At 39.7% G+C, this 24,070-nt stretch overlaps 2 protein-coding genes across 5 annotated transcripts; both read right to left on the reverse strand.

The window, feature by feature from the left end:
- Positions 1–57: 57 nt before the first annotated feature.
- On the reverse strand, positions 58–2,277 carry LOC105839121 (tubulin beta chain). Its single transcript, XM_012685188.3, has 3 exons — positions 2,005–2,277; positions 1,072–1,733; positions 58–945 (listed from the first exon to the last, which is right to left on the reverse strand). Exons 1-3 carry the CDS (start codon positions 2,059–2,061, stop codon positions 312–314), a joined length of 1,353 nt encoding a protein of 450 aa, XP_012540642.1. The 5' UTR covers positions 2,062–2,277; the 3' UTR covers positions 58–311.
- Positions 2,278–2,409: 132 nt separating this feature from the next.
- On the reverse strand, positions 2,410–23,860 carry LOC105839119 (organic cation transporter 1). Of its 4 annotated transcripts, none has more exons than XM_012685185.3 (10): positions 22,382–23,860; positions 16,054–17,771; positions 15,079–15,447; positions 5,893–6,151; positions 5,591–5,682; positions 4,983–5,186; positions 4,582–4,831; positions 4,297–4,428; positions 3,319–3,676; positions 2,410–3,085 (listed from the first exon to the last, which is right to left on the reverse strand). In XM_012685185.3, exons 2-10 carry the CDS (start codon positions 16,177–16,179, stop codon positions 2,812–2,814), a joined length of 2,064 nt encoding a protein of 687 aa, XP_012540639.1. In that variant the 5' UTR covers positions 16,180–17,771; positions 22,382–23,860; the 3' UTR covers positions 2,410–2,811. The 4 variants fall into 4 exon arrangements, with proteins under 4 accessions (XP_012540639.1, XP_028045997.1, XP_036147434.1 ...); XM_028190196.2 differs by having other exon boundaries at positions 3,319–3,673; positions 22,382–23,849; XM_036291541.1 differs by lacking the exon at positions 22,382–23,860 and having other exon boundaries at positions 15,079–15,451; positions 16,054–16,178.
- Between the last annotated feature and the right edge of the window lie 210 nt (positions 23,861–24,070).

Consider the following 24,070-nt stretch of genomic DNA (forward strand, 5'->3'; position numbering starts at 1 on the left):
AAGAGTTAACTCGTGTGTTAGCTGCCTAAGCATAAAAATATAGCCTTCTTAGAAAAATCTATTGCAAAAATTTAATCAGAAAAATTAATTCAGAATTTTACCAATACGTATCACCTTTTGTAAATTGCAACAAAAAAGCATAAACAAATGAAATTAAAACGTTTAAAAATTCAAGTAAATAGACATATATAAAAACGTTGTAAAACGTTTACAAAAAAGGTAAAAGTAATAGATACAAAACACTTGTACAAAAGAAAAATCGTCAAAAAGTTTTGCAAGCACACGCGATCCTCTGCGATTCTTTGTTTTTTCTACTTCTCCGTTTCTTCTTCGTCCTCTACTTCTTCGTCCTCTACTTCTTCTTCCTCATAGTCCTCCACCGTCGAGTCTTGATACTGTTGGTATTCTGACACCAGGTCGTTTATGTTCGATTCCGCTTCGTTGAATTCTAATTCGTCCATGCCCTCGCCGGTGTACCAGTGAAGAAAGGCCTTCCTCCTGAACATCGCCGTGAACTGCTCGGAGATCCTCTTGAATAGTTCCTGAATAGCCGTAGAGTTGCCGATGAAGGTGGCGGACATCTTAAGACCGCGTGGCGGGATATCGCATACCGCCGTCTTCACGTTGTTCGGTATCCAGTCGACAAAGTACGAGCTGTTCTTATTCTGGATGTTGAGCATTTGCTCGTCCACTTCCTTCATCGACATCCTGCCGCGGAAGATGGCCGCCACGGTGAGATAACGACCGTGTCGTGGATCGCAAGCTGCCATCATATTCTTCGCGTCGAACATTTGCTGCGTGAGTTCCGGCACCGTGAGAGCTCGGTACTGTTGACTATCTCGGGATGTAAGGGGCGCGAAGCCCGGCATGAAAAAGTGCAAACGAGGAAATGGTACCATATTCACCGCGAGCTTTCTCAAATCGGCGTTTAATTGTCCTGGAAATCTATAATCACATTTAAGATAAATTATTTATTAATTTATGTTATAATCTTTTATAAGTATTTTTATGCTAGTTTTTTGCTCCTTTAAATAATAATTATTTAATAATAATCATTTTTATGTCATAAACCTTAGACAAGTTGTCACGCCGGACATGGTAACCGATACAAGATGATTCAAATCACCATACGTAGGAGTAGTCAGCTTCAGAGTACGGAAACAAATATCGTAGAGCGCTTCGTTGTCGATACAATATGCTTGGTCAGTGTTCTCCACTAATTGATGAATCGATAGGGTAGCGTTATAGGGCTCCACAACTGTATCGGAAACCTTGGGAGACGGTACCACGGAGAAGGTGCTCATGATCCTATCCGGGTACTCTTCTCGTATCTTCGTGATGAGTAAAGTACCCATTCCGGATCCGGTACCGCCGCCCAAAGAATGCGTGAGTTGAAATCCTTGCAAGCAATCGCAGCTTTCGGCCTCCTTCCTCACTACATCAAGCACCGAGTCTATCAACTCGGCACCCTCAGTGTAGTGACCCTTGGCCCAGTTGTTGCCGGCCCCTGACTGACCAAACACGAAGTTATCCGGTCGAAATAATTGTCCGAAGGGCCCCGAACGCACGGAATCCATTGTGCCGGGTTCGAGGTCCACCAAAATCGAACGCGGTACATATTTTGATCCGGCTTCGTTGTAATAAACATTGATTCGTTCCAACTGAAGATCCGAGTCTCCGTGATAGGTTCCCTCAGGGTTGATACCGTGCTCATCTGAAATCACCTCCCAAAACTACAAGCGATTAAAAAGAATTAAAAATTAAGTTAATAAATTAATTCTGCGAAGAGATTAGCATAACAGGAAAAAAAAACAGAAGTATAAATTATTAATCGAAAACAATTTTAAGAACTTTACACATTTAATTTCTGATTATTTAAAAAATTTAAATTTTATATATTACACATTTTTTTGAAGATATTTATTTAAAACATAATATAATCACATTTAAATTTTACAACTACTCAAGATTAATTAATCATATAATTTTTTTAAAGATACTAACCTTGGCGCCAATTTGATTGCCGCATTGACCGGCTTGGATGTGAACAATTTCACGCATTTTGTACTAAGTATCGTGAGATTTCAAGACAAAATGCACGGAATCAAATTATGATTATTGCATAAAAAAGTCGGTATTTAAAGTTTAAGGATAAGAGAAACGAAGAGGTCGCGGACTTGCCTAAGATGTCATTTAAACAGAAACAAGCGACTGTTGAGTTCTCCTTGGTGACAGTCCGACGGTCCGACCGCCTATATAATTTTCTACTTGTTACTTCGTGGCAGTATCGAATTTAACAATACTGCAAACTGCAATTGACGAAGTCATTTTTTGTTCTCGCTTTCAGTGATTAGAAATGAATAAGCAATCGTGCAAAGTTGCTTAGACGATTGTCACACTTCGTCTCAATAGATATTAAGATATTTTATTTAAGCTAATTAAAATCACAACAAGATTTTCTTAACGTAAAGACAAAATGTAAAATTCGACGTCTAACCGAACAAATAAAAAAGTGTAGCGTTACACTCTAGAATTCTCGTAGATCCCGGACGTTAATTCTTGACTCATACGCATATATCATTCACACGCAATGTACACGCACACACCGCGACGAGAGTTGGAAGCATTCTTCAGCAGCACAGAAAAAAAAAGATAGGGATCGAATCGTTTGCTAGTCGACAAACTCAGGCAGGTTTCACAAGGAAGTACATTATAATAAATGGAAAAATAAATACAACGCGTGTCTATACTGGTAATTATAATACAACATTGTAAAGAGTTAATTATAAGACTGTTATCTCGTCCCGTCTCTCATTGCGACTTCCGGCACGCGGTCACTTCCACCACTGTGCTGCTGACCGTCTTCGGCCCGACGACCTCGACATTCGTCAGCTCCTCCGTCTTAGGTGCACTTAAGTTCTTCGCCTCTTCTTTTCCCTTGGGGGGCAGCGCGGTAGCTGGCTTCTCGCCCTCCGACGTAGTCGCACCTTCCTGGGGCGCGACTTTCGAGGTAGACGAGCGATTACCCGGTCCGCCGTTCACTAAGTACCTCATCGGCACAGACTCGGTCTTGCTTGAACCTTTCCTGAAACCAGTATCAAGTATCAACCTCAGTTCGTAAATATGAAGACGCTCATTAATATTATGTCAAGGCTAAAAAAAAGACTGGCATTCATTATACAAGAGCAATTTAAAAATAAAATCAGAGAATTTGCTATAAAATATAAATTTAATTATATAAAAATTGCTTTCCAAAGTTTTAGAAAATAAATTTCTGCTTTACATTCTGACAAACCTTTCATCACTGAGATTACTAACTTCGGTATCGTCGGACAGGACCACAGCTTAAAATCAGCCCCAAACATCTCACCCTCCTCAACCGTTTGCGGTAGATGGATATTGAGCGTCTCCGGCAGGAATACGGAGGTGAGCGCGCCAGCGACGCTCAGTGATCCCATCACAATCAGGGGTAAGACTCTCGAGTAAACCGCCAAATGAACGATGTAGGGGAAGGTGAGGAGGCCGATGCCGGCGATGAAGGAAGCTATGCCCATCGCCTGAGACCTTAGTACAGTCGGCAGTAGTTCGCCGACAAAGACGTAGAAAACGGCGAAGGACGCAGCGATGCCGAATTTGCCGATCATCGCCAGGCTTACGGTCACCCAGACCGCGTCTGCTGCGACAAAGGGGACGATGTACGTAAGATGTGTCCATGGACGGATGGAATCTAAGTCTCGATTTTGTTACTTATATCATTTTAACTTTTCTTAAATTTCCCTTGTCTCCTTTACAATAGAAATTTTGAAGCTTAAATGAACATCGTGGGCTTCTGATGAGAGAAGCTATGTGTTCAGTATGACGGTAACTAATTTATAAGCAGGTCGAACGTTTATTCATAAACGTCGTGACGTCGGCAACAGTAATTGCCTCTCACATTGGACGTGTGTGACAATATCATGACGAATTCAATAAGGTAATGACGTTGAGGTCGCCATGACGCAAAGGCGTGCGATTCTGCTTAATACTTTTATTCAATTTTATCCCGCAGAGATAATCGAATAATGTGGAGATGAGCAACGTGATAAATCATCATTGTACGTTTTCTATCATCGATGTGTTAGGGATATCATATTTAACATTACATATTCCTACACATGTAATATGTGACACAAAATACATGACAAAATAAATAATTAAATTTAATTATCAAAAATAATTCTCAAGTTCGTTTAGGTATGTGAATTATTTCGATTTATTAAAGATACTTGAATCGGACATAAATCGACGAAGTAGTACCTTCGGGTACGAACATGCAGGACACACAAGCGACCCCACCCAGCATCATGGTCACGCATAGTACCCATCGCCTACCCAATCTGTCCATTGCGTACCACGTAATAAAGTACGATGGAATTTCCACGATTCCTCCTGCAATAAAAAATTTTAAAAATCGATTGTACTGTAGAATTATCCAATATAATCATTTTTCTCCAACGTATCGTCAGAAGCATATATATGAGATCACGATGCATTTATGTTAACGATTAAGTTGACCAGGAGAGAGAAGAATGTATCCTTTACCAATGAAGAAGGCCAGGTAATCGGAGACACCTAAATTAGTCGTGTTGTAGGAGAGTCCGTTGTATACCACTGCGTTCGCCACCCAATCGAAGGCGAGAATGAAGAACTTTTTCCTGATGTTTGGATTTGTGATCAGGTCCATGGGCGTCGCGGATGGCGGCGGCGTTCTGTTCTCGCCCTCCACGTCGATGTTACTGTTATTGGAATTCCTACCGTTACACGATACCCTTTGCCTCTTTAATATTTCTATCTGCAAATAATGTTGCTAATGACTTCATATGACCCTTAGGCGTATCGCGGAAAGAAAAATAACGAGGACATGATATCTTATTTTACTCGTATTCTATGAATTACTAAGCGGATATTAAAGGAATTAGCGATTAAATATCGAGTGAAATTACCTCCATGTTTCTGAGAAAGTTCGGAGGCACTGTTTTGCCATTGACTTTTGCCATTTGTTGGACTATCACCTCCGCCTCGTCTATTCTATTCTTACTGAGAAGCCACCGCGGTGACTCGGGGATGATCCAGTAGTAACTGAAGAGAAGAATGAAAGGCACCGATGTGGCTAACGACAGGGTATACCAGTGTCTTAACAAGTAACCCTAATAAGACAGAAGGGAGAGAACGAAAGTATGTAGTGACAACTCGGGTAAAATAGTTGCTGTGTTTTTAATCTCAAGTTTCCTGACACAAAACTTGAAATTTGAGAGATTATTCGCCTCTATGCGCGTTCGCCTCGGCGACCCATCTGAATGCAGAAATGTTTCTACTGTATTAGCATGCAGCGACCGACCACTCGTATTTGCATACGTTCGCATCGTATGATACACGCTGATGGATCGCCTGCAAAATGATCCGCGTTGCACCCTCGCGTGAATCTATTGCAAGATCCGCGAGATAACGCGAGATTTCGTGACAGTGCAAGCTTTAAAGTATTCGAGGTTTTTTTTAAAACGATTATACACCACTTTGTTCCTTCGCATTTCTTTAACGGTAAGATACTTACTAGCAATGCTAGCAGGGACATTGCTATGGCAAAGAACATACAAATCACCATCCCAGCAAACGTTCGGTATCTCGGTCCCATTAGCTCAAGAGCTGCAACGAAATTTACATTGCAGAAATACAATTTATCATGCAGAAGTGTTTTGCATTTTGTATGAATATCGACATTTTAATATTTCTACTTATTAAGTTGAAAAAGGTTTCAGACTTCTTTCTCTCTCCCTCATTATATTTTAAAATTGTTTAATTATATTTTTTGTGTTAAAAATTAAGTAGTCTACGATTTGTGTGTGGCCAACGTACCAAGTATAAAAGGTATCTGATAAATGGCAGGAAAAAAGAGACCATTTACGGTTCTCAACGCCGTGTAGATCACGTAGTTCGGACTGAAGCTCGTGGCGATGGAGAATATCACTTCGAGAAACAGGATGGCGAAAAAAGCCGTCCTTCTGCCCCATTTGTCGGCAATCCAACCGAACACGACGTTGCCGAAGAGGCTGCCCACGTAGAAGAACGTCGTCGACGTGGAAGGCCACCAGCTGTTGTCACATACCAGGTCTAGCTATGTGGATGTAGAACACCATTAAACTACTTCGCCAGTACAAAATTGTACATCAAAGTAATTCAACGATTAAAAATAATAAACTAGAGACACTGAGATGAAAAGGAATTAAATTTCTCAAGATACCAACATGTAATTTATATTTATGTTATCTCTACAGAAGATGCTAGAGTTTTTAACAAAAATTAAAATTAAAATTTAATTAATTACGTCATACAATCAATTTTTTTTAAAGAACATATGTGTCTTGTTAATAATAATAATAGTTATTCGAGAAAAATTCGAGGAACATATGTTTTCATTCAAATATTTTAAAGCTTATTTATTTATTTATGGTTTATTTAATCAAGAAACTAGTATCAAATTGCATATCAGAAGCAAAAATTTGTATAATATGAAATCGTACAAACACGATGAAAAATTTTCACATAAGGAAATTACAAATACTGATTACGTTATACATTATAATTTAAGAGAATAAAATTGACGGTAAGAAATAATTGATGCGAAAAGGCAATTACTCGCTATCATTTTCATGTGATAAAATTACTATTGTTTCTCTATGTCAGAATATGTATGTGCGTGTCGCGATTCAAATAAATAAATAACCATAACGCGTATATGACATATGCAACTACGACTGTCGCGACTCAAATAAATGCGACTCCGTAATCCTACGAGAACTCGTCACGTTTCGTAAGGTTTGCATCATGGTATAAGAATATAAGATGCTGTAATCCTAGAATGCGTAAACTCTCGTTTAAATTAATTGAAATTCTTAGACTTACTCAATTCCAAATGCGATAATTCAACGTGAAATGTAACAACTGTTCGTTTTAACGATGTACAAGGAAAAAATTTAGTAAATTTTGAAATTGAACAGTTTTACACACAAAGATATTTAATGTCAAAACGTTAAAGAGCCTTGATTGTTTCTGCTAAGAAAATCGATTAGAGAGACTCATCGCAAAACTTTTGCAAAAATTTAAAATAAAATATAATTATGCAATTATTTATTACGGTAAATTTCGAAGAATTGTAACATTAATACTAAGCAGCATAATAGCTGCTTAGTATTATAATGTTAAGTATTTTACATGACCCAAATAGCATTTATCAGGAGAAGTTCGGCCGCGAGTTTATCGCCGAGATTTAATGATAAACGTAACACGAAGTGCACCCAGTGCGTCCGTAGAATGCATACGTTCGGATAGCTGCGCGCCGACATTAGTGGTGAACCGGAGTGCGTGCTCGCACACGTGTGAACACACGCGTCGCTCGGCCGATCGTCATTTGTTTGTCGGGCCCAGCATCGGCGACACACGCACGCGGGAAAGCGCGCGAGAGGAATGGAATCGGTAGGGGGAAGCTGGAGCAGCAGCAGCAGCAGCAGTGCGGTAGAAGGGGCGTTTCATCTCGTTGCGTTTACGCAGGAGGCTACCGACATAAACGCGCTCGTGTTTATCGCGAGTGGGGGCACGTGCGTGTACGTGTGCGAGCTTTTAGCATGGAAATCGCACAAGCTCGTACGACGACGCCGTGTGTGCGTGCGTATGTCCGTACGCGCGCCATCCGAAGGCCGCCAAGGTGTATTGGTGAGCTTCCCACAGTGAGAGGTGTCCATCACCCTCGTTTGACAGGAGGAACATGATCTCCCCTCGCGCCCTTTAAAGCCCCCGCATCTCTTTCCCTCTCTTTCTCTTTTTCTCTCTCTCTCTCTCTCTCTCACCGTCTCTTTCGTTCTTCTCTGACGATCTCGCGTAGCGAACCCGACACAAACTCAACATATATCATATATTTGTTTGATTATAATATGCACATTTTATGTAATTAATTTTTACTAATACTCTAGTTAAAGAATTGAGGAAATTAAAGTCCGTTTAAAGAGCGGGATAGCTATGATTTTTTTTTCTCACCGAAGGTTTTAGCTTTTTATAGTCGGTAATTAAAAATCAATTGAATAGAATAAGATAATTTCATTAAGTTTATATTTTTCATAAAATGAGTCATTAAGTAATATATAAATTTTATTAAATAAATTGTCTTATTATATTCAATCGGTTTTAAGACTAACTTTCGAGAGATCATTGAAGACGTTGACATCTCGTACTTGGAGTTTTAAGTGAGTTTATGAAAATTTCCATTAACTTGAAAATATAATTAATGTCATTAGTAAAAATAACACCGGGGAGTGCCGTTCCGAGTTAATAAGCACGTATGGACAAACGAAATCTCAATCGAGTGCCTATTAGCCTCGACAAATAAAGCCTACCGGTGGGTGTTAATAGTTTTGACATGAAGTTTGATTTAAGCAAATTGCCACTCACGGACTTTCGAGGTCTGCGCGAAACGCGCAAAAGATAAATTGCACGGAAAGACAGGAGAGTACAGTGCCCACTAATGATGTTATCGAGTTATTGTCAAGGGCAGTGCACGCGCCCATAAGGACACTAATAACACGCCTGTATTTGTCACCCTGACACACTTCGAAATCAATATTGATATGACCGCAGTGTCGTTCATTACCGCGATTGTTTGCGCCGCTTGTTGGACAAGTAAAAAGTTCGACATCGAAATAAAATGTCGGAAGTATTGGACTATGAGGAAACAATGCAAGAAACGATAGGAAGGTTGGTATGATAAATTAATCTATTCAAAAATTACATAGAGTATTATATAAATGAAACTAACGTTATATTAAAATTTCAAAAGCACCTCATAAATACAATCCATTTAATAACGAATATCAGGCGTAAAGGAAAGTTCTCGTGCAATTGCTGGCAATTCACTGAAAAGCCGTCTTGAATACGTTATAATTTTAATTATCATGCACCATCGGATTGCTCATCTTAAAAACCATGAGAAACGATGTCTATTTTACTTCCCCTGAGAACAATAAAAACAGGCTTTTGCGTAACATCCTTCTTTGACGTGACTAGAAAACTTCTGCATGCTATGCGATATTCTAGGACTGCATCAGTTTCATCTACGCTCTTGGCTACGTACGCGTATTTACATGAGCTCCGGATTTACGCAGACACATGACGCAAAGAGCCATCGAGGCAAATCCTGTCCTTCCGTTTTCCGTTCTTAATCGCTATCACTTTCTACCGTATGCAGCCGTACGCTGATGCTCCAGTCACCCCTTTATCATTTATACATCGCTCGTTTCGTCACGAAAAAGTCATGCAGCGCCTGCCGCGGTGCGAATTAAAACACATATACTTTTACCTGTTATGAAGCAGCAATTAAGCAAATTACATAGAATATTTTTGATTATATACTGAGACAAAAAATTGTGATGTTTATGATAATTTCATGGTATAATAATTATGGAAAAATTTTACTACAAATTATAGTACTAATAATATATAATAAATAAATCAAGTTATGAATTTCAGGTATTAATGTAGTAAAATATTAAGAAGATATGAATGCTAAAAATAAACATTTCCTTGATATTTAACATAGATTTATTTAATCCCAAACATTTTTTTTCCTAATGGAACCGCTACCGTTATTGATTTAAGATATATGTTTCACCCACTTGAAGTAATTAATGCGACAGAAAAACTCGGAGCTTTTACTTTATAGTTTGAATATTCTAAAGTCAGCGATTATCAAGTATTTTTGCACGTCCATACATATTCATGTATTCATTAAGCTGGCCGTTCATTCACGTAATACTTAGAATGATGGTATCCTTACGCTGAAATAAGCAAGAAATAATTATCACTCCATGAAATATATTTATTCCGTATAGCCACAAGTTATAACAAGTTAATTCTAGCAACCAGTATATGCATCTTTCATAATTGTTTCGACGGTCTAACAATATTATTTTTAGATCTGAATCCAGCAAAATTTTTTAATTCCTTAACAAAACCGGTTTTTCCTGTATAATAAAGATTATTATTATGAATATTAATTTCTGTTTTTTTTTCTTTCAAATCTTAAAAATAGTCACGTCAAATAATGCTAATAATTTAATTGTAATTACACACACAATGTTGTACGGCGTTTGAAATACAAAGCGGACTACAAATGTACATCAGATGTATTTGAAGTATGGATATAAATTATCTTTGGCCGCGAAACAAATTAGATCCGGGCAGGAAGTGGTGGATATGCGGCGTATTCGTCTTCGGCTTGTCACATGTCGGCACACACGGAAAAGACAATGACCCGTTCCACGGTCTCGCGCGGCGTGGTGTCATTAAGAGCAAAGCTTCTAAATCGAGCACAATAAATCATCGGATCGGAAGTAAAATATACAAGCGCGACCGCCTACGCACGCTTTGCCAGTGTCTCTCTTTTTCATGTTTGCAAAAAAAAAAAAACTTCTCTAGGTCGACCAACAGAAATAATATAAATTTCAAAAATAAATTTGAAATTAATACAATTAGTCAAGTATTTCAATAAAAATAATACTTAAAAAATAGAAAACACGAGTATTTCATTGCTTACATGTTCTGTTACTTCATTCTGTTACTTCTTGGCTGTCTTCGAAAATGAAAGTTGCGTAACAGAAACGTCATTTTATAGATACATCGTTAGACGTGCGATTAAAAAGATTACGTAGGGCTATCAACACAATTAACTATCACACACAAAATGACATAAGCTGCATAAGCATAGCATAAGAGCTCTAGGCCAATAAACATCTTATGTATATCAAAATATGGCGACTTTATGCTGGGAACTGACTGATTCAACGGTCTTATGCTATGCTTATGCAGCTTATATCATTTTGTGTATGATAGCCCTATGGGCCCCCGCATAGACTTTTGCATAACGCATAACATAAATGCATAAGAAATTCAATTGGTTGAATTTCTTATGCACTTTGCTTATGGACCAATCAATTTGCTTATGTACATACATACGTTGTGCGTTATGCAAAAGTGTGTGCGGGGGCCTTAACTCTAGTGACACGACCGCACATGCGCTCAGCCGTTTGAGCACTTACAATTAGTTCATTTTCAAAGTTTAATTTAACTGGACTATATTAGTGGTACCTCATGGGTAGCGTGGAAGTCACTTAATAATTTACATTCTTATTATTTATTTTACTAATTCGTCAGCACTTTCTATTTTTATTTGTGTATTTAATGATATATTACAACTTTTGATTATAATTAATTTATTATAATTGAAATAAGACAATAAATTACAATACTAAAAAATTAAGTAATAAATAATATGATTCTCGCACGAGCCGAGCGCTCTCGACGATAGCCGAGACTTTCCGAGACGCTGCAGCCCGCTCAAACTCGGTTGAGCGCATGTGCGGTCGTGTCGCTAGAGTTACTAGCCATCCCCTCCCGATGTGACCGTATGCTACCGGGGCCACAATCTGCGATCGCTGACCGGGGCCACAATCTGCGATCGCTGGACAGCAACCAAGTACGTAGGAACGTATACCCTCTGCATGAAGAGAGCTGGCAGTTTGTGCGAGGCGTTTGATGTGACATATCACATGACCGGATGCGGGGGTAGGTAAATTAGTCGGCAATTGCTGACGCCACCAAAGCTGCAACCTATCGGCCAGTCACTCGGTCGCTCATCAACCTTGTTCACCTGTTGACGATTCTCGTTTGCTAGGAATTCTCGCGCGTGTCGACCCTCAAACGATATATCTTAGAAATCGGCTGCGTCGACGCGAAACGCGCTACGTCATCTCTCGCAATTTCGGGGAACGTGTGATGAATCGTTTCATCACGCCGACATCAAGTCGATTGTTCATCGCGGTCACTCTGTGTCCAAGATCGCGTACAGATTTTTTTAATTCGCTGCCCGCAGCGCAATTAATTCGTATACAGCAATTCGTTAGGCAATAATTTCAACAAGAAAAAACGCAGAAGGGATGACAAGCGGTACATTAATTCCGGGTAATAATTTAATTCGCTAACTCGATAATGGTGTAGCGAAACGTGACGCGCATACAAATCAACGAGATTTATTTCCCACGTTTATCGCATTAAATTAAATCCCCGTGCAAAAGGGAGCTAAATTCGGCTGTGTTGTCGTATTTCACGTCAGTTAAATAAATTTTGCGGATGATTAATTGAAAGGACGGAAACGCAACGGCTGTAATTCACGTAATCGTGGAGGTCGCACTGAATAAAAACGAGCCGGGCCATGCAAATATCGAGGAGGAGCAGAGCAGAGCAAATATACAATGAACAATGTAAAACGCAACTATGTGGAGTATACTGGCTTAACGTCGCGCTTATCAGATATTTGAGAAACGCGCGAGAAATAATTCTGATAATTCTGATTTATCAGATGCAACTGATAAACACCATAAACGAATATTGGCAGAAGCTCATAACTTCAGATACGTAAAATAAATATCTCGCTCGACGTAATTTCGTAATATTTTGTAAATTGTTTCTTTAAAAAATGTCCTCACGCTTTGACAACATGCTACTGTCTGCGTTGTCATGGACACAGAGTTGTCGTAATAATGCTCCGTTACGATCTGCGAGATTACTTTATGATTTTATGGTTTATCACGTACGTCAATTTATTGTCTCAATGATGCCCGCTGTAAGATTAGAGTCCACACTCACAGCGCAGCAAAGTCGGTGCGGAATCGAATAGAAGAACAAATAAAGAAAAAAAAAGCACGCCTACTTAGATCTTCGACCCCCGTACATCGCGATTCCCATTACGACAGCAGCTCACCACGTTGTCTAATTGTGGCAATTTAATAATGTCTTAATGAACACTTACGACTGCTGCCACGTGATCGCGAGGTTTACCCGCCGGCCCAGTTGTTTCCTTCAGTATTCAAATACGGAAAATTGCCACGAGTTCTTTCGGAAACGCGATACGCGCTGTTGAGACCTAATGTAGACACATGTAGCTTTCTCGAGAAGCTTTACAAAACTGAAGTATAAAATCTCAAGCACAGAATATTGACGGCAATAAATCAGAAATAAACAATTGACTACTTCAAACAAATTGACTACTTTTCATTTATATTTAATATATGAAAATGTCTCTGGATTCGGGAAAACATTTAAGAAACACGCTTTATATTATCCTGAAAGTAATTTGATGTTATATCGGGTATTTAATTCTTATAATGGAAATTTTTATGAATGGTGATAAAATTATTATGCAAGTTAAATAATTGGTCTCGTTACAAACAGAGGATGCGACGAGTCATCTATCATAGATTCATAACAATATTAATTTTACGCCTTCTTGAGCTTTGTTAAGAAAATTCTCTCACATATTTATTTATTCTATTTCAAAAACTTCAGTTTAAAATCAATTACGTTCTTTTAATTTCTTTCGTTCTTTTAATATTTGGTTGTTTAGTCTCTTTTTTATTACAAATGTACAACATACCGTTAGCAATTTGAATACTTCCCAACAATGATAAATCCTACCGCGAACTGTGACAGACACGCGGGAAGTTTTGGCTATTTCGTTCCACGAGATCGCGCTTAATAGGAATTAATCACACGTAATCCGCGCTGCACAATTTAATCCATTCGTGCCAATCATATACTCGTCATCGCCGGCAAATACTTCACGGAAAGCGAAATCGTCCATGCGAGAAGACACGTAACTTCATTCCGCGAACGGGATTGCAGAAAACTTGCCGCTATGGCATCGCTGGTGGACAAACGCCGAGACACTACGAAGCCAAAGGCCAAGGCGACGTGGGTGAAATCCAATGCTATGCGAGGAAGAAATTTACCAGCGACGATTAAAATGTCGTGGGAGTATTAAGCAAATCGTCAAAGCATACTTCTCACTATAAGGAAATGGGGAAACTAGATGTGAGCATCTATGTTAAGATAATTCTTATTTTTTCGACATTTTTGTAAGAATTGATTCGTAACTCGAATCCAAAATGTTTCAGAAAACCGTGTAATTAAATCGAATAACATTGACTTCTCCATGATTGTATTCCTTAAATACTTTTATCATATTTTTGACATTTTCTGAATAAATTTTTCTTAAAAATATAAATCTTTTAATTAGATATAAATAAATTATTGATAGAATAATTTTATCTTCAAAGAATAATCTAAAATTATTCTGTATTTCATATTCTACAACATTCTAATGACAATGTGAGTACACTAAAAAAAAAATTCAATATATCCAATAAGATATGTAGTTGCGGGTTGCCAATTACAGATATACTCAATACAATAATATATGCTATTGCAGTGTCAACATTGTACTTGCATTAACAGTAAATATTATAGTATTGAGTATTTTATGTAGCTGACAGCCCGCAATTACATATGTTATTGGCTATATTGTTTTTTTCTGTGTACATTTTATTCCGCAGATCTTTTATGACACTTAAAAGGACACAAGTACATTAGTGACTTAACCACTCGTAAAAACGTAATAATAATACTATCTTGCGAGAATTAACAATTTTTTACGCCACGTTATATTGCATAACGACATGTAACAATAGAAAACATTGTCGTTAGTAGATAAATACGCAAGATACTAGGAAAAACGGAAAGCGCAGAATATATGTCACTCGGTTCTTAATTGAAATACTTCATTTTAAAAAATGGAATATTTTGAGTTAGAATTTAGATGCGTCACAGATGTACAAATCCTCCTAAAATTTTAAAAATTATTTGTGCCAACACCGAAAATTGATAAAATTGATAACCCTCTTCTCTCAAAATAAAATCGTGGGCACGCAATATTAAAACTTATTATAATTATTAATCGCAAAATATTCCATTATCTTCTAATGGCGACAATTGAAAGAACTTGAATTTCTCTACATCAGACCCGCCCAAACAAGAACTATAACATTGCCCACTCGCAATCAGTGCGAGACGCGAGTGTTTCAAATGCTTTATTACGGAAACGGTCGTCTCGGCAAACGGCATGCGGTCTTTTTTCGGTAAAAGAGAGAAAGTCGAGTTTACCTCGGTCACGAGGGTGCTGTCGTAGTCCCTGGTGTCGTAGTTCCATCCGTACCGGCACTTGATGACCGGCCAGTCGGGGCTACTGACCGGCGGCGATGACAATCGGGTCGACGGTGAGTCAAATGACGGAGACGTGGTCAACAACGAGCTGTCGGTGGTGTTGGACAGATCGGCGCCTCTGAGCCACGAATCGATTATCTCCGTATAATTCACGTTGTACATTTCACACTTGGAGTAAATCCTCTTGCCATCGGCCTTGATCTGGTAGGGCAATGAGAGCGCCTTCCTCTCGTCCAACGACATTAGATCCGTCAGGTTCTCCAGTTCCGGTACCTTGCACCAGTGCTCTGGCGAGGCACTCACGAACACCTATCTCGAAATCGCGAGTCTTAATTAAGATTAATTATTCGGACCTGTGTATTACTTTTGTATCGGCCTTCTATAATAATGTTAATTTAGCAATTTTCATTATAGATTCAATTTTTCAAATCCATAAATTTGAATATGTATATTTTTAAGTTTATTTGTCTATTTTTCCTGTATGTTTTATCAAGAATCTAAATTTAAAAAATTCTCTCAAACAGTAAGATCATCACTCTAATTTTGCAAAAAGACAACACATAATTTAAATGCAATCATATACTGAAAGGAAGTTGTTGATTTGAATAAATTTAACTTCGGTTCAAATATTTAGATATATAATTTATATGCATAAATATTTTACCTGAAAGGATGAAAAGTTGAAAAATTTAGTCAAATCGACAACTTTTTCGCTAATTTCATTTATTATAAACTTGCTCTTCACACGGCATTATTTTGAAAGATAAAAATATTTGAAGTTTCTGTTACATAAATAAAAAATAAAACTTGTGATTTTTTATAAGATTCTACTGTACTCGATACTGTAATCTCCACCTCGAACGAGAGCTCCAAACCTAAAGGCACACCTGAAACAAAATCAGATAACATGCTTACTTGTGAAAACGCCAAAAAGGCGGCCGGCAGAGTGGCAGGTATGCACAGTAAGTAGTACATGATGTTCTGGTATCGGCCCTTTTCGCCCACGTGTACCAGCACCTCGTCGAAGTCGATCGAGCTCATCTTTCCGGCGATGCCGCGATTCTGCCGTGTCTCAACAGTTTTAGCAGGACAGTGTGGACGACCACCACGGATGCGGCAGCGGCGGCGGCGACGACGATCGTGCACGATGCGACGGTGGCGTGATACACCTTCGAATTACACGGCATGACCGCCGTCGCTCATCCTCGAAGGCAACCACGCCGAATTGTAAACACACGTTTCTCGCCCCCTTCGACCGAGATCGCGCACCGAGGAAGCTTCCTCCTCCTTGGTGCTGCCCACCCTGCCTCGTCTCCTCCACCCCCGCCCCCTCCTTCTTTTCCTCCTCCTCTTTTTTTTCCTCGTCCTCCTGCCGCCCCGCTGCGCCTTCAGATGTACCCCCCCAATCGGACTTTTTCGAGAGTGACGGCTTTTCCACGATTCGGGCACGTGCTACAACGCGCGTCTCACCGCAAGGTGCACTGCTGAGCTTAAGGTCGCGCACGGTACCACCAAGATCACTACTGTCAAACCTAACGAGCCGCGGCCGACCGGGTCCCGGGAGATGCCGATCTGCATCTGGCTACAATGAGCGCGTTGCACTTCATGTCTCATCTCGCACGAATCTTACGCTGTAAGTCTGATCGACGCCGACAAAGCTCTCTTTCGGGAGAGGCGCTTCACCGGAAAGCGTCAAGTCAATCACGACGCGAGCGTCGATCAGTCCCGGCCCTCAACCGCGAGGACTCGAAGATGAAAGGAAGGAAAGTGACAGGCCGAGTGGTCTGATCTCAGTCGAGCCTTTTCTACTTGCGGTGCGCGCGTCCTCGCTCGCGCTCTCCACCACTGTCTCGAGGGGCTCGAATTTAGTCTCTTCTGCTTCTCAACAACCCTCCCGCGAGGATCCCGACTTGTTTCTGGAACTACCACGGTCTTCTCCGCGGTAATAAGGGGATTATCTCGAACGTAGATCTCGACGAGTAGTTTCGAGGGTCATCGAAGGCGCACTCGCGGTTCAACCTCTCTAAATCGATCGCGCAAACTTCTTCTTTCACCGAAGATCCGATTCACCCGCTCGCGGCACTCGTTACGGTGCCCATTCACTCCTGTTTACGGAAGTGTCTGATTGACTCGCCGTTTCTCTCTCCCCCCCCTCTCTCTCTCTCTCACTCTCACTCTCTTTGTTAGCGTACATGCGTTTATTAACGAACCCGCGTCTCCGGCACTCGCCGTAACTCGCCGGAATCGAGCACTCCTCGACACCGCTCGCGACTCACTCGCGACAACGCAGCTCCTCGTTTCGTGGCTCGAGGGACCGTCCCTTCATCCTCGTTCACGCACCGCGTCCGCCCACCACGTCACGATCGCGTAGATTCCGCGTGGATCTCCTCCGGCTGCTATACGGGCAGCGTTAACGTCCGTCGTCCTCGCGACAGAGCGGCTCATACGCCGCGGACATCGCGGCCACGGCCATCAGCCATTGCCGGAGAAGACCTCCTCTCTTCTGATCCTACCGAACATCATCTTCGTCGGAGTCTATCCTCCTCCTTCCTCGGCCGATCGAGAGCCGCCGCCGTCGCCGCAATGACCGAACGCTCGTCCACTTCTCCGTCCTTCTTTCTCTCTCCCTCTTTCTGCAAACGAAATTCCCTTCGTAGCTCTAACGCTATATTGTCCATTGTAAGTACTCCGCTGCTCGTTAGCTTCCGCGTGCGACGCGCGCGATCGCGAGCGACCTCGGACACAGCGCCGGCGGATTTGACGTAATGATCGATTTCGCGTCTCCTCGTCGATCGAGAAAATACATTATATTTTTCTTTTTTTTTTTTTTAAGTAATCTTCTCTAAACATGTTTCTATTCATTGCATTTTTTTCCTCCACAGAGAAAATGATAAAATCTTTCATTAAAGAAATTTATATAAGCTACGAACCTTATTATTTATGGCAGAAATTTACAGAATTTGTTGTCCGTGATATTCATATGTTTTTCCGTTCTTTATAATCATTCTAACTTTTTTGTAAGTCTTACTTTTTCAAGAATTTTTAAACCCACATAGTGCGACTTTATTCTCGTCATTATTCAAGTATTCTAAATCCGTGTAACGACTTCTTCGAAATTTTAGCCATCCATTAGATTTATTCATATGCATACATTTCTTTCATGTGATAGTATATATCAGAAAATTTTAATTAATTATCATGAAACGCAAATATTCAGAATGTATTACGATGTTTATATGTATAATTATCTCAAACTTTTTTCATCTATTTAAAATTATTTTATAAAATAAAATTCTTTTAACCGGCAAAGATAAATAAGCAATCAAAAAATGTTTAAATAATTAGAAATATAACGTTGCGCTCTTTCAGTTTATATATTCGATCATAGCACAAATGGATAATATCTCAAAATTTCGTGCCTCATGTATTTTTATTGTTCAAATCTATCAATTAACTAAACCGTGTAAATCCGTTATTAAACTATCGTTGTCACTGTCACGGTCGTGGTAGAATATGCAAAATGTATGGAGCACGTGCCGGATAAACGATCGGAGATGTCAATTATGTGGTCAGAAACAGATTCACGCCTTCCAACAAAAGTACGTAAATTTTCTATTATGTTCGTAGCTTGTTGCGCTTTTTCAATTCCTATTGTTGCTATTCCTATTGTCAGGACGTGCGAATGCAAATTTCACTTGCTTGGCACGAGAAGAGCCATGCGTTCTGAAAGTTGTAATATTCCCTCAAAATTTTCTTTCGAGAAAGGATATATCTTTTACAAAATGTATCTTTAAACGGAAAAAAATGTTTAAATCAAATCCGATTTAAAACTGACTATTGAAACGAGTTTAATAGCTGCAATTTGGAATGACATCTATAAAGATATATGTCTATAAGTCGCGTTTTCCATAACCGTTAAGATTAATTGAGATTTAATTCTCAGTTTAGTTGACTCAAATTAAAACGCAGAAATGGTTCTGCATGAATTACTCTAATGCAGATATATTCCTCTGGAAGATAAAATGTTAAATGTTACGGAGCACATAACGATAATCAGAATAAGGAAACGCTTATTGCAACTCGTTACGTCTGTCTGTGAAAACACGTTTTTCATCGAGCAGCGAGAATAATAACACACAATATGTTAAATTTACGTCACCTGATGCTGGTTACGATAAGTAGATGAAAAATATAAACACATTTCACCATTCGTTTGTAAATCACGATCATCCGGCGCGATTGCAATTATATCACTATACAATTTGTTATTTTCCTATCTTTAGACACAAAAATCTTTTTGAGACGCAACATCGCACTGCACACGCACGATGTTGTTTATGCATCGTTTATGTATTATATAATTCTTAAAATGATATGTTCGGCTAGTAATCGCTAGTAATAAATCACTAGTGAAGAGGCTGTCTATATATGTCACAATCTAATACATGCGTTATAAACTCTTACAAACTATTGCAGCATCCATAATTTTTTTTAATACTATCATTTTTTAATATTACTACTCTGCCTGAAATATATATCTACAATACATATATTTCTGATCATGCAAAATATAAAATATCCGCTACATTACTACACACATGTAATTTTCTATGCAGACAATATACCCGGGCATTTACGTTTTCTTTTGCCCAAGGATTCTTTAACTTTAAAGACAGTGGTTAAGCTGCGAAACGTAGCAAAATGAAATAATCGCACATGCAAGTTACGGCTAGATAAAGCTGTTAATGGCATGCCCACGTGGTTGACGATAAATTAATATCGTCACGAAATCGTCGATAATCGAGCTTGCAGCCTGTCTTCTTCTCAAAGAAGTCTTTTCTTGTCAAACGATGATAACACGCGCAGCCTTAGAATGTTGCCAAGAGTTTATTTACTGTCTTATGGAAACAACCTATCACAATGTTCAGATGTGGCATGATCATGTGTGCAAGCAATATGAGGAAATATTTGGTGATACGAAATGTTGACACTTATCCTTTGTCTGACAAAATTAACAGTTTGCAATCAAAGATAATGCACTTTTCGCGTAATATAATGAGTATTTGTAGAATTTAGTGCGTTTGGTATTGCGTTTTGATAATGCTGTGTTTACAGAAAAAAATGGTTCAACTTATATTTGATTGTCATAATATTTTATGAATAAATGTTATAATTCAACAAACATTATAACGCGCGAGTGATAATTTTTGGAATGCGCACATAGCAAAAACATTTGCTTAGCTCATCTTTATTAATAAATCAAATTCGTATATTTCTTCAAACAAAACGAAATCTCTTAGAATTTGGGTCAAACCTAATGAAATAAGTAAAATTAATTTATAATTTGCTTTATTAGCGACTTTCAGAATAAATAATGTTTTCTTGTTCAAAACTTTTATTTTAATTTTTACAATAATAAATATTAATCGATAAAATAACATATTTTGTTAATATTTATTGATAAAAATTAGATAATCTAATTAACGACTTCTTTAAATATTTTTTACAAAATAAAACATGTTTTTCAAAAAAGAAAATAAATAACAAAAATAAATAAATAATAATTCGTATTTATTACGCTTCCATGGACTGTCCAAATCCTAATTAGCGACCGGTTTTATCAATCTGCAATTGTAAGGCTTACCAGACTTACAGTTTTTTTTTTCTACATATTTAGCCTGCCAGCTTGGCACTGACGTCAGGTAACCCTAGCTCGCGGGGCATATGCGGCTCGCGATCGCACAGTCGTGCCTCCTCTCATTGTTCGTTACAATTACGAGTGACGTCACGGGTGCAAACAATGTCATTCCGCTTCGCACGCCTTCGCATTCTACCCATCTCTCTCTTTCTTCCCTGAGCGCGATCTCCCGCTCCGTCCTCCCTGCCGTTTCATCTGCGCGTTCGCGATGCACGCGAATCCGCGCGCCTACGCGACTCTTCTTAGAGATTCGTGCCGTTCCCGATATAGGATATTTGCAATTTTAGTAAACAGTCAATTTTTTGCAATTTTGTATAAGCACCTCATGCTGCTTGTTATTATTAAATAACTTGTTACTTTAACAATTTATTTTTACTTGTTAATACTCGTACTCGCGTGTAATATTTAATAAAATTAATCATCATGATAGTTGTTAAAAATTGCATTTTTATTTAAAGATAGATAAGAGATTGTTTATTTCGTAAAACTTGTACTAAATGCTTTCCGCGATACGATAGAAGCTGCTGAACTTTAACCTAACGCCTACATAAATAATGCATCTTGCGTTACATTTTAGTAATGGGAGTTTATAAAGACTCTGCTCCATTTGTAAAACTGTATATTATATCACGTCAACAAATATGAAAAAATAAACTACACAATATTGGCACATAAAGCTTAGGCAAATTTGCTAATATTTGACAAATTGTTCTAAATATTATTATGGAAATTATGCTAAGGAGAATTATAAGTGGATGAATTTTTAATATCATTATTGCGTAGCGAGAAATCTAATAAAATTTTCTCTGAGTTTCTCGTATCTTCTCTGTCTAATTTCTTAGTGTCAATGACATCGTTGCAAAGTCCCGACAAGTGTGCACCTTTAAAATCAATTTAGCCAGACACCTATATACATATACTTTGCACCTGGCAAAATTAAGGACGTAATCATCTTTATTCCAACGATAATATAATAGCTGCGCCTGATAAGAGAAATGATGGCGGATGACGTACCTCACTATGACGTGGATTCTCTGACGCGGTCAACTAATCGAACATGCCGTAAAATACGAATTCGTAAAGCTGGGTAAACTCTAATAATGATATTCCTTAACAAATACATTTATAAAATACTACAAAACAGATTCATACGATTTATTATTCAATTAGAAATAATAATTCGATTTGCCTATCAATCTTTAAATGTCAATAAGTGCAATTTATACACGGGATATCCCCAACTTCATTTCGTTTTATTTCAATTCTCAAAAAATGGTTTGATAAATCATCAATGTAAATGCTTAGAACTTGCATTTTTTGACCGATTAACGATTCAAATTGAATTAATTAATTACCCCAAATTTCGAAATCAACTTTTACGTGACAATTTTTGCGTTTATCTTTATCACAATTAAAATTAAAAACAACTTAAACCGCATTAAAATAAGCGCGCGTTTTGATTTTAAATTTTCATTTGATTCAATATTTCGCTAAAAGACAACAAACCGGTCCCGGCCTCGTCAATGATCACCTGTTCGATCTTACCGATGCCGATCTCACGTCCAGCGGCTTCCTACCGCAAAAGAATCGAAGAAAGCTCCAATGAGGCGCGCGCGTCCGGCCGCTGCTTCCTCTACGCTACGCTGATTGAAATGCGACAGCGCACAGATGGGGGCTGATGACGAGGATGATGACGATACTCTCACTTGGGTGGACCACCTCGGTGACCAGCCGAGGGACTCGCCGCCTTCGCCTTCCTTGGCGAACCCGCACGTACACAAGAGCGCCTAAGGCGTCACTGTATAAGCCCCGATCAGCGCTCGCTTGCAAGCACGCAAGCACGCACAACGTATGTACGTACGTTCACGCAGCGAGAGACACAAACGTACGTACGTACGTACGCACGCACGCACGCACCCACGCACGCACACGTACGTTCACTTAACGCGGCACTCGGAAGTTCGGTGGAAGCCACGAACACTCTTCAGCGAATCAATCGAATCACTGCACCGCCCAGCATCCGGTCACCTCCGTTCTGCCATGACGTTCTGATGATGTGTACGTGTGTGTATTACGCGCGATTCGCGCCGCGAAATAATGCAGCTTTACGACGCTCGTCTTGGGTCGCCACCGCGAGTTGTCATCCCCCGCGCGCACTACCGACGGGGAGAAACCGCGGAAGAAGCGCAAGAAGACGTAATGTAGGACAGATTACAGTTTGCTTCCTCGAGGAAGTGGTCTAGAATGTTGTTCGTCGAGCTTGCACCCTTTCGATCTTTCACCTCGCCACCAGAGTTTTCTTTTTATTTTCCTGTCTTGTTACCCTCTCTTGCGTTTTTTTCGTTTTCTTTCCGGCAGTGTCCTCTTCAACTCTTACGGTTCCCTCTCTCTCTCTCTTTTTGTCTCTCTCTCTTTCTCTCTGTTTTTCCCCTATCTAGTTATTGCACCTTTCTCTATTTTGTTCATCTTCTCTGTCGACTTGTCCCCCTTTTTTCCTCACCCTATCCTCCTCTTTCCCGATCACGCTCTGTAAGTCTCCCTGATATATAAGAAATGCACGACTACCTAGTGCTAGAAGGAGCAAGTAGCCTCCATCGCGAACTGGAACTGAGGCTACCATGTAGAGATGCAAGGGGTCCGTGCGTTATACCGTCCTCGTATCTATCATTTCGAGGCTCCCCTCGAGGTCCCCCCTCTGCCGCCCCCGCGGATCCGATCGCTCGATCTCCCTCGATCGATCGTAGGAGCCTCTCGAGCCTTCTCGCTCCCGCGCGATCGGTCCTCCCCCTTCCCGACCTCTTCCACTTCCCAACAACGATCCTCCGAGACCGCTCTCCCCGCGAGCTCCCGCCGTCCTAACCGAGGTGGCCCTCTCGGTAACGTGACACACAGGCGGCTATCTCGACTATTAATATATAAAATGGGGTTCCTCGACACTCGCCGCCCGGTAATTGTGCCCGCGCGGCCAGCACAGCGCGGTGCTCTCTCGCCGATTTAGATTTCCACACCGGCCTACCTAAACCCTTTCTCGCGGTCTCTCTCTTTCTCTGTTCCCTCTTTCTCTCTCCTTTCTCTCCCCCTCTCTCTCTCTCTCTCTCTCCCTCTTCTCTTTAGCTTTCTTACTGATTTCCTGGTCGTCTAGTCCCCTAAAAACGATGGAATCCGCCTTGGAAACTATGGCTTCATGAAGAAATCAAGCAGTGATGCACTATTCTCAAATTTTTATGAAACAAG

Source organism: Monomorium pharaonis, chromosome 8 (genome assembly GCF_013373865.1).
Source record: "Monomorium pharaonis isolate MP-MQ-018 chromosome 8, ASM1337386v2, whole genome shotgun sequence".
Lineage (NCBI taxonomy): Eukaryota > Metazoa > Arthropoda > Insecta > Hymenoptera > Formicidae > Monomorium > Monomorium pharaonis.

Bases quoted from the DNA above. Each gene is read 5' to 3' on its own strand.
- LOC105839121 (XM_012685188.3), bottom strand. From the start codon at position 2,061: ATGCGTGAAATTGTTCACATCCAAGCCGGTCAATGCGGCAATCAAATT. The intron at 1,734-2,004 runs GTTAGTATCTTT...AATCGCTTGTAG, and splicing joins GCAATCAAATTGGCGCCAAG to TTTTGGGAGGTGATTTCAGA. The intron at 946-1,071 runs GTTTATGACATA...ATGTGATTATAG, and splicing joins GGCGTGACAACTTGTCTAAG to ATTTCCAGGACAATTAAACG.
- LOC105839119 (XM_012685185.3), bottom strand. From the start codon at position 16,179: ATGAGCTCGATCGACTTCGACGAGGTGCTGGTACACGTGGGCGAAAAG. The intron at 15,448-16,053 runs GTAAGCATGTTA...ATTTCGAGATAG, and splicing joins CCTTTTTGGCGTTTTCACAA to GTGTTCGTGAGTGCCTCGCC. The intron at 4,429-4,581 runs GTAAAGGATACA...TTTTTATTGCAG, and splicing joins TTACCTGGCCTTCTTCATTG to GAGGAATCGTGGAAATTCCA.